The following is a 16,784-nucleotide window of genomic DNA, read 5'->3' as shown; positions in this document are numbered from 1 at the left end:
TCGGACGCCGAAGCAGAACAATGTGGCCAGAATCCGTGCTCGAAAGCTGTACGACCAAGTGCTGACCAAGTTCGACGGATGTATTCTGATGGACGATGAGACCTATGTGAAGGCGGACTTTGGGCAAATCCCAGGTCAAAAATTTTATTTGGCGACGGCTCGGGGGGATGTACCTGCAAAATTTAAGTTCGTGTTTGCGGATAAATTCGCTCGCAAGTACATGATTTGGCAGGGGATATGCAGTTGTGGACAGAAAACCAAAGTCTTTCTCACTGACAAGACAATGACATCAGAAGTCTACAAAAAAGAGTGCCTACAGAAACGGATTCTACCGTTTATTCGTGCCCACGACCGTCCAGTAATGTTTTGGCCGGACCTCGCAAGCTGCCATTACAGCAAAACGGTTATGGAATGGTACGCAACGAACGGGGTCAGCGTAATACCGAAGGACCTCAACCCCCCAAACTGCCCCCAGTTCCGGCCGATAGAGAAATACTGGGCAATCACGAAGCGGAGGCTTAAGGCAAAGGGAAAACTTGTTAGGAACATGACTCAAATGAAGAACTGGTGGAATCAAATCGCCAAAACGGTGGACGAAAAGGGTGTGCGCCGCCTAATGTGCCGTATTACGGGAAAAGTACGAGAATTTCTTCGAAACAGCAATGAATAGTTTTTTTAATTTTCTTTTGTATGAAAGAGTAAAGAAAATGCTACATTTGTATGAAAAATAAATTATGCATTCGTTAATAAATGACTGAACTACACGCAATTGTTTGTGTTCCAATATTAAATGAAGCAGACTTTAGAAGAAATTTGAAATATTCGAATCAAAACCACGCATTAGGTCCTACGAAATTTATTAAGAAAAACTATGAGAAAATCCATGAGAAATTTCAGCTAGCTAGCTAGCACATTAATCGTCCGATGTAATAAGTGTACAAGAAACTTATGCCAAAAGTATTGGCCGAGAAATAAAACTCGTCTCAAGTGGAGAACATTTTAGGTAATTAAAATGGTGGGCTGGTACGTATATGAACCAGGGCCATGTCTCAAATTTTTCCTTTAATTTTTTTAAATGCATCCATGAAGAACAGTACAAAAAAAGTGATACTAAGAGGATCTCATTATGTGAGTTAAAGTCCTTTTATATTGATAGTGGCATTTGGAAAAGAACAACAATACTGTTATAACAACAAATTTCCAAAAAAAAAAATATCAAATTACCTATTGAACTTTGTTTGAAAAATTGAACAAAATGTGATTTGATGATCTTTTTTTATAACTTTAAAATGTTTCTCACATGAAAAAATTAAAGTAGAACTATTATTTTCCAATATGCCAATCGTTAGAGTATAATATGTATAATTCCATATTTTAAAACCAATAGTAAACACTCAATTTAAAAAAAAAAAAAGAAGTTTTCCAAAATGTATTTTATGGGTTCACTTGAACCGTAGAGTAATAAAAGATATAATTTTCTGCTAAATGGATCGTGATTATAAGTTATCATTAAATTACTAATATCCTTCCAATAACTTATATTTATACAGTAATTATCTGTTGGAAAGGACTGAAAATACTGTATTTATCTAAAAACTAGAAAATTGCGCCTTAAGGTATGCAATGAATTTAGGGGTAGAATTCTCTTTGCCTGATACTTACAAACTGTAAAATTAGAAATAATTTGGCAAAACGTAGTCACAGGACCTTTTATCCCTGGGTTTTACTAGATTTTTGCCCAGGGTCTGGACACTCTGAATTGAGGATCAAATCTCGTTTAGTAAAGAATCAAATCTCCTGTAACTTAAAAAATATCGCAATTTTTTTAAGTCTCACAAAAATGCTTCTAGTTTATCCATGAATTGATGTATCGTTCTAACTTTTGAAGCATATAAACTTAACACTATAGGGGAGAATGGGGATACTTGATCCCCTTTTCTTGTTTTTATCATATCTTTTTAAAAAAAATTAGCAACTAGCCGTCTTTTGCATTTTCTGATAGCGTGTAATTTCAAGTTTATATGCCCGAAAAGTTGGAACGATATATGAACTCGTTGATGAACTAGAATAAGCTTGCCAGATTGCCCGGTTTTATCCGGGTTTGCCCGGATATTTGATGCAAAATTTCGAGAAAGTCCGGTCCGGCCCGGTTGCCCGGATATCGTGAAAAAAGTCCGGATATTGCCCGGATTTTTTCACAATTTTCACAAAGAAACCAAAAAAAAATCAAAGTTTTTGAGTAAGTTTTAGCAAAATGGATTAACGATATGGAAATTTTCAACGGTTGTTTCAAATAATTTCGCTGGTTAACTTTTATAAACCTTTAAATATTTGAGTGTTCCAAAAAGTTTTTGTATGTCTGCAATTACATTAATAAAATATTAATTTCATTTTTTTGCATTTTTTTCTTCGCTTTTATATAGGGGAGAATGAGGATACTTGATCCCTGGGGATACTTGATTCCTTAGCTATATCTCGAAACTGGAATGTTTTACAAAGATCAAATGTTCTAGAAAAATGTGCCAAAATGAGCAAAATAACAATGCTTGTAGTTTAGAAAATTTTAACAAAATAATTGTTTCAGTAATTAAACATTGTTTGAAAAATTTCACAAAATGTAACTTGAAGATCTTTTTTCATCACTTTAAAATGTTCCTTACATGGGAAAATTATGAAAAAAATATTTGTTCCAATGTATCAATCATTCGACCGTAAAATGAACTTCATAATGCCATATTTTCAAAGCAATGGAAAACTCTCAACTTTTTTCAGAAAAAGTTTTCTAACATGTTGATTATGGGTACAATTGATCCCCTAGAGTTGGGTACAATTGATCCCCCTTTAAACGGCATATTCTTCTTCTGAATTGATCGTTATGATTGCTGATTACGAAATTACTTATATTTATCCAAAAACTAATATTTATCAAACAATTGTCTGAAAGAGCAAAAATAATTAATTTTCTCTTAATTATAAAAAATAGCGCCTTTAAGTATGCAATATTATTAGCGTTGAGACAAAGTTTTAGAATTTTCTTCTTATGTCTGCTATAAATTGTGAAATGAGAACAGACATGACTAAAATAGTCAATTAACATTCTATCTTGGGGTTTTGTTTGATTTTTATACAAGGATTAGGGCTTCCTGAATAAAAGATCAAGTCTCCTTCAATAGGGGATCAAGTCTCCCCTAACTTCAGAAAAATCGCAATTTTTTTACTCCCACGAAAATGCTTCTAGTTCATCAACGGGTTCAAGTATCGTTCTAATTTTTTGAGTATAGAAACTTAAAGTTACAAGCTGTCAGAAAATGTCAAAGACGACGAGTTGCTAATTTTTTCCAAAAAGATATGGTGAAAACAAGAAAAGGGGATCAAGTATCCCCACTCTCCCCTATAATATCAACTAAATTTCGCCCGGTTTTTGGATTTGATAAATTGAAATCCATGCCCGGATTTTGCCAGGTTTTTTTGAAAAAATGTCCGGAATTGCTAGGCCCGGATGGGAGTGGAAAAAATTCTGGCAACCTTAAACTAGAAGCATTTTTGGGGAAGTAAAAAAATTGCTATATTTTTGAAGTTAAGGGAGACTTGATCCTTTATTGAATGAGACTTGATCTTTCATTTCGGGGGCCCTAATCCTTGGAAAAAATCAAACAAACTTTAAAAAAAGAATGTCAATTGACTATTTTGGTCATGTTTTTTCTCATTTCGCAATTTATAAATGTCAGAAGAAAAAAATTCCGAAACTATGCTTCAATCCTTGTGTCATTGCATACTTTAAGGCGCAATTTTCTGTATTTAAGAGAAAATTAAAGTTTTTAGCCCGTTTTGCCAGAAAATTATTGTATAAATATCAGTTATTGCATAAACTATCCTTATCTTGTAATCAGCAATGATCACGATCTCTTTAGAAGAAAAAAATACCTTCTGGAACTCTAGGGATCAATTGAACCTATAATGAACTTTTAAGAAAACTTTATCTGAAAAAAATAAAGCATTATGTAGTTCATATTACACTCTAACAATTTATGTTTTGGAAGATATATATTTGTTTTGATTTGTTCATGTAAGAAACATTTTAAAATGATAAAAAAGATCTTCAAGCCGCATTTTGTGAAATTTTTCAAACAAAGTTTAATAACTCAAAAACATATTTTGTTATATTTTTAAAGCTTTTAGTATAGTTGTTTTGTTCCATTTAGCACAATTTTCTAGAACATTTGATCCTTGTAAGTCATTCCAGTTTCGAGATAGAGCTAAGGAATCAAGTATCCCCAGGGATCAAGTAACCTCATTCTCCCCTACGCTGTCAGAAGATGCAAAAGACAGCGAGTTGCTAAATTTTCCCAAAAAAATATGATGGAAATAAGGAAATGGGATCAAGAATCCCCATTCGCCACTACTTTTGAAAATAAATCCTAAAAGTTTTCAGTTTTTAAGCTTTAAAATTACAATGAGGGATCATGGAAGTTTCATTTTGAAGAACATCAGATTTATTTTCTATCTTGTAAACTCTATAGGGGAGAGTGGGGATACTTGATCCCCTTTTATTATTTTCACCATATCTTTTTGGAAAAAAAAATAGCAACTCGTCGTCTTTGACATTTTCTGACAGCTTGTAACTTCATGTTTCTATGCTCCAAAAATTGAAACGATACTTGAACCCGTTGATGAACTAGAAGCATTTTCGTGGGAGTAAAAAAATTGCGATTTTTCTGAAGTTAGGGGAGACTTGATCCCCTATTGAAGGAGACTTGATCTTTTATTCAGGGAGCCCTAATTCTTGAATAAAAATCAAACAAAACCCCAAGATATAATGTTAATTGACTATTTTGGTCATGTTTGTTCTCATTTCACAATTTATAGCAGACATAAGAAGAAAATTCAATAACTTTGTCTCAACGCTAATAACATTGCATACTTAAAGGCGGTATTTTTTATAATTAAGAGAAAATTAATTATTTTTGCTCTTTTCTTCAGAAAATTGTTTGATAAATATTAGTTTTTGGATAAATATTAGTAATTTTGTAATCAACAATCATTACGATCAATTCAGAAGAAGAATATGCCGTTTGGAAGGGGGATCAATTGTACCCATAATCAACATTTTAGAAAACTTTTTCTGAAAAAAGTTGAGCGTTTTTCATTGCTTTGAAAATTTGGCATTATGAAGTTCATTTTACGCTCGAACGATTGATGTATTGGAACATTTTTTTTTTCATAATTTTCCCATGTAAGGAACATTTTAAAGTGATGAAAAAAGAACTTCAAGTTACATTTTGTGAAATTTTTCAAACAAAGTTCAATTACTCAAACAATTATTTTGTTAGAAAATTTTAAACTACTAGCATTGTTATTTTGCTCATTTTGGCACATTTTTCTAGAACATTTGATCTTTGTGAGACATTCCAGTTTCGAGATATAGCTATGGAATCAAGTATCCCCAGGGATCAAGTATCCTCATTCTCCCCTACATTAAATAATCATAAACAACAAACCAATAAAATTTATTTCTAGGGGACCATTCAAATATTACGTAACGCTTTTAGAGGGAAAGGGGGTATAGAAACTTGTTACGCTTTGTTGATTTTACTTAGAAATTATGAGACGAATGTGTTACGTAGGGGGGGGGGGGTCGAAAATGCTCGAAAATTGCGTTACGTTATATTTGAATAGCCCCTAGCTAAATTTTTCTGAACAAGAAGGTTAATTTCAACTCTATCAACAATTAATAGCTTATTTCAGTATTCATATCCTGTGAAATAAAAAATAAAAATTTAGATTTTTCAAAAAACGCATTTTTTAAAAATGAGATCAGATCTTATTTTATAATTGTGGTTTTAACCTGTTTTGTGTTTTGTAATGTTTTCAATTAAATTCCGAATCTGAATGCTGCATTTTAAACCTGGATAAAAATTTTTAATTCTTCTGAACCTAAATCAAAAAAAAATCCCAATATTTGGGAACAAAACAGAAAGAATCCTCAACCAAAAATCTCTTATTTGAATTTTGAATCTTCGGTTTTCTATATGATTTTTTTCTTTACATATTCATTCGTTATTCAACTTGTAAACCTGAATGAAAATTCCGACTAACAAATTCTGATATTTCAATTCTTGATCATCATTATGAAACTATTTTAAGTTTCAATGCTGCATAAGAATTAAGATTGAAAAATTCAAATTGAAATCCTAAACATGTTTTTTTTTTAAATTTTTTTCTTTTAATATTCCGTGATGATGAGTTTCGTACATCAAAAATGAATCTAATTTTTGTTTTAATGCAAAACCAAGATTCGAATTAGGATTTTGCCCCAACGATGAAACGAACCGAAAATCAAAAATAATAAACTGGATACCGATTCCACAGTTCTATCATAGGCAACACATTTGGATTAAAAAAAGTTGATACCAGACATCGGAAATAATTCAAACTTAAGCTCACCAGATAATTCTCCACACTTATCCGTGAAGTGCAAATCCAGGCGATTTTATTAAAATAAACAATATAAAATGACAGAATTCGACTTCAAGGTTTGCAATCCATAATCTGGAAAATATTCAGACAAATTTAGGAATTCTTCAAACAAAATCAAATAGAAAAATCTCAAAACGTTGTGTTTTTAATGTATCGAAACACATCTGTCAGTTTATTTGGATAAACTTTGTTAAAAATTTATTGTTTTCTACGCAGAATGCAAAATTGTTATAACGCAATTTTAATTTTTCTTCGATGTTGCAAATAAATTTAAAAAAATCGAGCAAAATCCGGGTAATAAGTGAACCTTAGTGAGCCTGATATTATTGGAATAATTTAATATTAAAGACTAAGAACTGCACCAACTTCTTTTGTGAATAAATTTCGATAATGTTTTTCAAGTACAGTCTTTAAATATCTGTCAACAAGTGAGACATTTTTGAAAATCTGAAGAAGAATTGTAAACTTGGATTAAGATTTCGAGGTTTTGGCCTTAGTTCTTAGTCGAGATTGTTACTCCTGATTCACTTTAGACGTTCATCAAGATTTGATTAAGAATTGAATGTTTTGAACCCCCATTTTTTGAACCTCAAACACCTCCACCGTTCCCACGGCTTCGGGTCACCTGGTTTCTTCTTACATATAATTTATACTGAAAAACCATTTTCACGTTAAATTTGACGATGTACGGAAACTGTATTTAAATGTAAGTTTTCATCAATATTGATTGAAAACTAAAAACTAAAATGAAATGATATTTATTGGTAACGATAATCATTTTGATTCATGTTGAAAAAATCAGTCATCAGCTTAAGAAGAATTATTCTATATTAGTTTTGCAATGGTTTAATGACTGTTAATCCCTCATTTGATCTTGGATTAATTAAGGAAAATGGGTTCTGGTCGTTATTAAATTGATTAATTTGAGCTTAATTACCACGATTTGATATTTATAGTCAAGTTCCCCTAAAGTTAGAAGTGGTTAAGTCTACTATTTTAACATTTATGTAAGCAGCTTTGGGTGTTTGAGTTAAATTGATTTTTTTTAGTTCTGTTTCCATCCTTGCTGACGTTAATTGACTAGGGGATTAAAAGAAGGAGAGGCGTTCAAGCGAGGGAAAGAAAGTTTTCTTGATTTCAAGAGACATACCTTCCACTTCAGATTGGTAGTGGAGAAGTTTTCCTCCTTATGGATAGTCGGTGCCATTTTTTACTTTAGAAGTGCAGAGAAGAGGAAAATCGAAAGACGACTGTGACAAAAAGAGAAAAAGATAGATGATAGATGAATGTTGGGCTTGTTTGGGCTGATCTATGGTACAGTTTCAAATACACTTGCAAAGTACTTGCATTTGACTCGAGGATTATTGTAAAATTAAAAATGGTTCAAACATTTAATGCAAGTTTAATACTATTTCTTCAAGCCTTCCATTGAGGGAAAGGTATCAAAAATGTCCAATGTTAAAGGTATTTTCATTGATAGAAACTCTCGGCTTTTCTTAATCTATTTCACGAGATGACAAACATCATTGAATCTCTATTCTAAAAAAATTGATTTCACTTTTTTCAACACGCAAAAAACCGACTCTGTGTTGTTGATGAAGTTTAAGCACAAGAAACTCCATAGAAAGGGTAACCCATTAAACAGACAGTCGAAATTAAGCAAATAATTCATTCGAAAACAAACGCTCAACGAGGCATTGCCAGCGGAAAAAACTCTCCACACGCAGTTGACATAATCATCACCGCTTCGTTAAATGTCATCCTCGATGTCAAAACACTCTCACGCTACCATTAAATCAAATCATGGCGGCGTCCCTTAAGCAGCGAAGAAATAAAAGTGTCATAGTCCAAATTAATACCACTTCTTGCAAACGCAAATGGGAACGGATGATGGAATAACTAAAGAGAAAAAATCTCGGAGTTTCACTACACATTATTCAAAGTGACACCCTCGTGTGTATGACATTTTCACTGGTTTTTTTTTTGTACCGACACCGAACAAGTTTGGAAAAAAATCATAACACCAAGTTAAAAAAAAGTTCATCATATTCAGGTTTGGGAAAATTTCTTCTCACTAATGGTGTTCCCCTGACGGGCGACAAAGTTTCAAACATGGTAACACAGCATCACTCGGGTTTTTTTTCATCCTTGGAGCTCCTTTCATGTTCATGAGACACCAAAAAATGTCACCCAACGCTGCTGTTCCTGCTATTGCATTGCTTGTGGGAAGCGGTTTTTTTTTCTACTTCTGAATATTGCCCAACAACTACCCCTGCTTCTGCTTCTGCAAGAACCGAAAGCAAACGAGAAACTCGTTGTGAATGATGCAATTTCGTCGTTCATTCATCTACTCGAGTCTACTAGAGTCACCGTTCTGCAGCAATTGGGGAGCCGCTAACTACGCCATGTGCTGCAAGTGGCCCCAAAAACCGGTTTCCAAGCGATTATGTTCCGAGAGGGAGAGGAAAAATGTTTCCCCCAACAGTTGGTTTGGTTCTACACTCAGCAAAAAAAAAACTAAATCCATCTTGTGCAACAGTTTGTCCCAGGGTAGGTAGCACTCCGATTGAGCGCTGTATGGTTCAAGTTTATAAATTTCCATCAAACTATTTCCTCGGCTTTGTCCGTTCACTAATCTGAATATTTCCCAACACCAGAGCACTGCCGAGAAAATGCACCAATGTTCCGAATCACACTGAAAATCCAATAAAAGACACACACAAAAACACTTTGATCACAAAGATCCGTACCTTGATTGGGGTTTGGGTTTTGGTAAAAGCTGAACAAGGAAAAATTCGACGAGTGGGTGTTGGTTGCACACAGGAAGTCTAATCCCTTTGGATCTACTCCACAGAAGCACTGAATCCGGTTCCGGTGATCTACGACTGCGGATCGGGTTCGTCACTTGATGCGCGCGTGGTGGAGCAAGTCTCCAAACTGGCTTTTGGCTGAAGCTGCGGGAAATTTCTTCACACAGCAACGAGGACTCTTTCGTGCTAGGGGTGGGGGTGGGTGTTACTAGTTTTTTTTTTTTAGCTTTGGGGTTGGATCGTTGAAACACTGAAAACCAGTAGACCACACTTAAACTGAACTGAACGATGCCGACGATGCGACTGACGGTAATATTTAAAGAACACACCACTATATACGCGAATGGGCTCGGGCCAGAGCGAGACAGCATGCCCACGAAAGCCGAATCGACTCGGAGCCGGAAAATGTTTGGCGCCGATCGGATGATCTTTTTCCTTCAGGGTCTTCGCGGCGTTCGTCTGTCTGTTGGTCAGTGAGGCGCTTCCACTTCAAGCCGAGCTCGTTTTAGGGAAAACATTTCTTCTCACACGCACCAGGCGCTTTTCCAACGCTTGACTGAGTTCGCTTATCGGCGCATGCAACTTGAAGCGGTTTTGGCGGCACGCGCGCTTTCATTCTGCGCATAGTGGGTGAAGATATGGAAAACACACGATCGATGCAAATGGTTTGAGCCGTTTGTAATATGAAATACGTATCCAAAACATTGAATTATGGTAAAACAAAGATCCCATGATCCACGATCAATTGACAGAACTGATGATAAGACCAAATGGGATAATCGAATCTGGTTAAGCTTGAATGGCAACTAACATCATGCTCGAGCCATTGAACCAGAAAATTTCCTGAAAAGTGCATATATGAAGCTGGCAAACTTCAAACCTCAGATAAAATACAGAAAAATAAAACAGAACATGACAGAGCGTTGCACTTTGGTAGATAACATGGATATAAATCGGCTATTTTTTTTACTCAACCCTTCAATGCATGACTTTTTTAAAATCAGAATAGCAATTAATGAGTTAATGAAATTATGACATTTTATAACGAATAACACAACTACATACGTTTGATGCCGTTAATTTCAATCTAATAAAAGTCATCCCGTATGATCCGAATGATGGTAATCCACCATGGGTGCATGGATTCACCGCAGTTTCTGCCAAAGTATGTCCTCACATGCATTTTTTAGATTATTCAGTTCGAAAAATCTCCAATGCAGCGCGCCACCATACCCTGACCCCATGGCTTCGTATGAACTGTTATGGATGAATGTAATGTGTTGATGTAAGGTATATTTTAGAAGAATGAGTCAATCAAGTGGGCTAGTTTACTTACAAGTATTCCGGCATCCGTGTAAATACCTGGCCAGCTGACAACTTATTGAACATTCCTATTATACAGTCAGTTATAGAATGAAACACATCTTACCTGTCGGCCACTTAAGGGATTCGAACCCAAAAGTTTTCTTGCCGATACCGGGAATCCAACCCATTACACCTGGCATACCAATAATTCGCGCACGCGCCCGCCTATCCGCTAGACCACATCGACGCTTCAATTTGAATCTAATAAAAGTTATTGCAACAAATTGTTAGAATCTACAAATCTTAAGTAATAAGAACGATTACCCAAAACTACTTCTTTTTTCAAAAGAATAAATATTTTTTTTTTTTAATTTTCTTCATACTTTTTTCGATATCTAATACATCTTTTAATAGACACCAAGGTTTTTTACACGGTTTTCGGGAAATCATGGTTTTTTACACAGATTTCGCAAATTAACACGGTATTTGACAGAAAACAGTCCTTTTGAACGGGGAACACGAAAATTAAAGTTGGGAAATCTGAGCTCTGAGCCTAAGAACGTGATACACGATACCTAACCCGATCAGTAAGGAAAAATAAAATTATATCAAGATGAGATATTTTTATACTCTATTTTTTCTATCACAATGAGTTATAATTGAGTACTCGAAGGATGTTAAAATATCTCAAATCATATCAAAATATCCATAGGATCAAAGCTAAATTGTATCAGTTTTTGGTTCATATCTAGATTATATCTCATTCAGATAGCAAAGTTTGATATTGAGCAGAACAAAACCTTACATATTCATAACTCTTCAAGATATGAATGCTCCTAAAAAATGTCTAGGGGAATTTCAATAATCCACATTAATTGCTAAAATCATACTCCATTTAAGATTTCTCTAAATTGAATTCAATTTCATGAATCTGTTGGGCAAAACTCACTCAAGTACGGTTTGGGCCGTTGACTTCGATGTCCGTGTTTCATGAAAAGTTGTATGCATATTAAAATAAGATATAAGTATAATATTAGTATAGTATTGTGCAGGTTCCGATTTCCGATCCCAAGAATCGCCCGACAGCTGCTGGCTGTCTCGTATGTACTCACCTGACGCTTCTGTGTTTCGCAACGGTCCTACGTACGATGAATGTCCAATACCAAAGATACTTTGCTATAGGAGCAGCCTTGCGGTGCTGGTGTGGTAGTGTGTGTGAGAACTGTTATAATAGCTCTGTTCATTATTATACCAGTCGTCCACAGACCATTGAATTCCCATATCGCACATCTTCCTTCTTTTCCGGAGAAAAATAAATAAATATGAATATAAAATAAGCTTTTTCCTTATTTTTATTACTTCTGAGAAATTTCTTTCCGTGTCGAATCCACAACACATTTTTTTTTTGGGTGACTTCAAACCTGTTATGAGCATTTATGTATCAGCGTGTACGCGAACGTCTTTCTTTGTTTACGTTTTACGTTCACAAAAAGGAGAAGGAAAAAAAAACAACTAGTGCTGCTGATCAATTCTGTCGTTTTCTATCGTCTGGACGTAATCTTCCAGAAAACCCGGAGGATTTCTCATTCTTTTTGGCCGCTGTGGAATTTCATCCGGAAGTTTGGATTTGCCGATATTTCCCGAGTTGCTGTTTGCATTTTCGGTGTTTCCTGAGTTGGAGTCTGCATGTTGAGCTTCTCGCCAGTGCCCGATTTTCTTCACTTGAGTGACGTGCCGATTCAGACTCTGGCCCAGATTGTTATGAAGAGTGAGGCTTCCGTTATCTTCCTTTATTACGGTGTACCTCTGAGGATAGAATCGAGTGTCTCCCTTACTGCGAGTTTGGCGCTCTATGATGACCGTATCGCCTGGTTTTACTCTACACTTCCGAGCTCCACGTCTGGCATCTTCCCGGCATTTGCCTTTCATCTTTGCATGTAAGTCATTTTTATTTAATAATTTTTCGTCATAGTTGACCCGTTCGTAATTTAAAAGTGAGAGATTTCGGTGTATTTTTCTTCCCAGCATCACCTCTTCAGGTGGGAATCCAGTTATCGAGTGGGTGGCAGCGTTGTGGGCGTTAATTGCTGCTTGAAGCTCGTCGTTAAAATTATTCCCCAAGTGGAAAGCTGTGGACATCGCCTTATTAATCAGCTTCATGTAGTTTTCGACGAGTCCATTTTGCTGGGGAAATAGGGGTGTCGTGAAAATAGTCTGGATCCCTCGGCTAGCACAATAAGTTTTATATGGGTCTCCATTAAAGGGTGGTCCATTGTCAGAACGTATGTTTTTCGGAAAGCCTTCTCGCGCAAACACACTTTCAAGCACGTTTTTGGTGTGTTCAAAACTAGTAGACTTTACTGGGCGTGCGATCAAATATCTGTGGGAAAACAAATTAAATTGTTGACATTTTGTTCCTAAAAATTAATTCATCCTTTTTTTTAGCATACCTGGATCGATATTCCACAATAAGTAGAATGGTGGTTGCGCAATCAGTTATACTTTTTATAACGGCTTCAAATGCAAGTTGCTGGTCGGGACCCCAAAACCAGTTCTTAGTTGCGGTTGCAGTCCATAAGGGGTTTGTTATGTCCGCAAAGTTTTCTATGCATGGGCTTATGTATGAGGCCAGGCCTAAGAAGCTTTTTAGTTCGGATACTGTCGTAGGCGGCCGAAACTGACGAATGGTTCTTATTTTCGCCTCATCGACATGAAAGCCGTTGCCGTCTAGCTCATGGCCAAGAAATTTCACTCGTGTTTGATCGAAAAGGCATTTTTCCATGTTAAGAGTGAGATTATTTTTCCTTAAAGCTGTGAGTATCAAACTTGTGGTTTGACGCAATTGCTCTAGGGTAGGAGCGTAAGCTAAGATGTCGTCGATGTAGATAATAATGTTTTGAATTCCTCGCAAGACACGGCACATTTCCCGTTGAAATATTTCGGGGGCGCAATTGACCCCGAACATTAAACGGGTATAGCGAAACATGCCGTTCTCCGATAAGAATGTTGTCAGATCTCGTGACTCTTTTGACAACTCCAAGTGGTAGAACGCATTACTGAGATCAAGCTTCGTAAAAAATTTCGCTCCGTGTAGTTTGATTCTAATTTCATCGACGAGTGGTAAACGGTAGTACTCGCGTTTTATCGCTCTATTTGCTGATCTCATGTTTACCACTAAGCGGAAGTCGTTTTTTCCTTTCGGAACTGCCGACATTCCGCTTATCCACTGTGGTGCGCCGTAGACCCTCTCGATGATTCCTTTTGCCTCCATCTCGTCTAAGCGATGTTTTGCAGCATCTCTGTAAGCGGCTGGCACATTAAAGTACGCGTTTTTTACGGGAGGAATACTTTTATCGATGCTGAAACGAATCTTGACGCCTGGCATAGTTGGGAAAATTTCAATTTTGTCTGATTTGTCGCAACTGTTAACACCAAGCCCTACATCTAACAGCCTAAGCTCACTTGCCGTCGACCTACCAATAATAGATCTTTTCCCTTGACTAACGACTAAGAATTCGGCTTCTACTATTGGCTTAACAGCTCCAACGACTTCGATATCAGCCTTGAAAGCGCATTGCACTATCATGGGATTAGGTGCAGCGTATGCTCGAAGTTCTGGAGTGAAAGGATTTGGTATGTTTTTGAGTTTCGCGAGGCCAGATCGAACTTCATTCTGGAGGCACTTCCAGTCTCCACCTCCAATCACGTTTACGTCAGATCCTGAATCCACAAGGAAATTAATTGGGTTTGATGAGCCAAGGCGACAATTGACTAACGCGTCCTGAATTGTGATTGCGTTTACGTACTGAAAGTAAGAAAACTACTATGTAGCTTGTGATTCTAAGAAAAAAAAAATCAACTCTAACTATGAAAATATTTTATTTTGCAGTTCATATAATAACCAATCAAAGTACCTGATCCTGTTCAGTCTTTTCGATAGTAGCATTTCTATCTACTTCATCGACGTTGTTGACTTTGCTTTCTTTGCAAGTTGCAATGAAGTGTCCACGCGTACCACATCTGATACAGTGACGGGTTTCGGCGGGACATCTGGTACCTCTGTGCACGTAGTCACATCTCCAGCAGCGCGATCGGCGACCTTCCTGATAACCGCGGGGAGTCCCTTTTATCCGCTTGCGATTGATTTCGTCTTCCGAATCGTTTCTCCTAGGGCGGTCCTGGAATGTGCGTTTGAAGTCAGCACGAGCTTCCGATGCTTTTTCTCTCCGATGGTTCAATCGCCTGTTTTCCCAAGGTTTCCTCTCGACTGCTGAGACACTCTGAGAGTTAGCACGAGCATTTTCGGCCTCATAAACTTCACTTTTCGTAGCCATTTTGACTATTTGGTTCGTATTGTAATCGTGTGTTCTTGCTTCTTTAGCTAAGTCACGGTTTTGCATTCCCTTTATCAGTTGAGCTCGAACAAATCGGTCTTCGTCTTTACGGCTGTAACCGCACAGTCTTACCTTAGCAGTTAGCCTTGAATGGTAGATAACGGCCGACTCGTTTGCCTCCTGGCGCATCAGCAAAAACGCTTCATGCTCGGCCGCGGTGTCTGTCATCGAACGCAAATGGGTGTCCACATTTTTTACGAAAGTGGAATAGCACCGCGGGTCCTTAAGTGACGGTTTTAGTTTCGCCGCTTTGACGATCCCTTGGAGGTTACTTCCCATTGCGAGGTAAAGCAACTTAGTTCGCTGCATGGGGTCATTCGATTTAGATAGGGAAGCGTAAATCTCGAAGTTTTCGATGAAGTTTTGCCAACTCTCCCAAAGCTTGTTGGAAGGGACATCCTTGGGGAAAGATGGAATCATATCCCAACGTATTTGCGAGCTTGAGGTTTCTGAAACTGTTGCGCAAAGATCATCTGAACCGTTTCCCCAATTCTAGTCGTTCTCTTCTTCGTCGGGTGTGTTTTCTTTTTGACCTTTTTCTATCAGCGTTTGAAGCAGTGAAGCGAAGTGATCCATTCTTTTCATTGTTTCGCTTCTCTCCGGGCTCTTCGATATCGGGTCAGCTACTTTAACAACTTCATCCACTTCTGGCTCGATGTCATGGGATCCGACTGTACTTAAGTTTCCATCAGAAAGCTCTTCGGAGTCCGAATCCATGTGTAGGGGCGCTCTAACATATTTTCCGGGGCTAGTCATTTTTATGCCTGTTGAACAATGTACAAACAATTATTTCGTTTCAATTCAAGTTTCATTTGGTTGTCAGTCATGTTTGCAACGTTAATGAAATCACATAATTAAAAACAACGTTTTGCAAGACAATCTGTCCAAATTTCGTTTTCAATTTATCTTTGTCTGCAAACAGTTCCTAGCTGCGTCTTTGTCATGAAATAATCGGGTGATCATTCTAATACACCTTTAATTGGCGCTATCAATGTCGGATATCTGTTCCAAGCCGCTAATATCAGATAGTTCTATATTAGTGTCAAAACTGCCAGCTGTGCAAAGCCGCAATACAATTAATGTTTCATTCTTCGTTTTCCTTCTCTTTTGCAAGCTGTGCTGAGCCGCAAGGCAATCATTTGCCATCTCTCTTCACCAGCGCGCTGTGCTAAGCCGCAATAAGGATAATAATTTTTGTTTCGCTCTTGCAAGCTGTGCTAAGCCGCAAAATTCTTAACCACCTCATAACATGCGCGCTGTGCTAAGCCGCAAAAAGAAAGATAATTTTTGTTCGCTTTTGCAAGCTGTGCTAAGCCGCAATAATCCTAAACACCTCAGTTCATGCACGCTGTGCTAAGCCGCAAATTTCTCTCTCGTTTCTGCGTGCTGTGCTAAGCCGCGTTCTTCACAATTCACAATTCTTTAAAGTAAATCATTATTTTAATTTCAAAGTGTTCAAGGAGTTTTATACTGTACACATTTCAATTTTCCAAATAATTCCCTTATTAGAAGAGCGTCTTCAGAAATGATAAATTTTGTTTGGCAGCCATCTTGTTAGTGAATTTCGATGGAAATTTTTTTTAAACAATTTTCTTGCATCTAGCTGTTCCGAGCCACATTCTGTGATTAGGCAGTTGAAAATCGGAAGACTGAGGCACAATACGTTTGATGGTGGCACTGGCAACGCCATATTGAAATTTTTTTGTCACTCTTATGATTTTCCCACTGATCGTCGCAAACTTATTTTTCCACTTAGTTTTCATCCTAGGGGACCATCGGGCGATTCCGGAGTTCCTGG

At 36.9% G+C, this 16,784-nt stretch overlaps 1 protein-coding gene across 2 annotated transcripts in view; it reads right to left on the bottom strand.

The window, feature by feature from the left end:
- The window catches only part of LOC129755065 (alpha-tocopherol transfer protein-like), a 97,462-nt gene extending 87,895 nt beyond the window's left edge, over nt 1-9,567 (bottom strand). Inside the window, exons 1-2 of one of the 2 annotated variants that reach the window (XM_055751392.1) lie at nt 9,228-9,567; nt 7,628-7,727 (exon numbers count right to left, since the gene is read on the bottom strand). In XM_055751392.1, coding sequence (XP_055607367.1) covers nt 7,628-7,684 — 57 coding nt within the window. In that variant the 5' untranslated portion in view covers nt 7,685-7,727; nt 9,228-9,567. The remainder of the gene's footprint in view (nt 1-7,627; nt 7,728-9,227) is intronic. The other variant, XM_055751393.1, reaches the window with a different exon arrangement.
- Nucleotides 9,568-16,784: the final 7,217 nt, after the last annotated feature.

Source organism: Uranotaenia lowii, chromosome 3 (genome assembly GCF_029784155.1).
Source record: "Uranotaenia lowii strain MFRU-FL chromosome 3, ASM2978415v1, whole genome shotgun sequence".
In the NCBI taxonomy this organism is placed as follows: domain Eukaryota; kingdom Metazoa; phylum Arthropoda; class Insecta; order Diptera; family Culicidae; genus Uranotaenia; species Uranotaenia lowii.
This window is presented reverse-complemented; position numbering and strand designations above follow the sequence as displayed.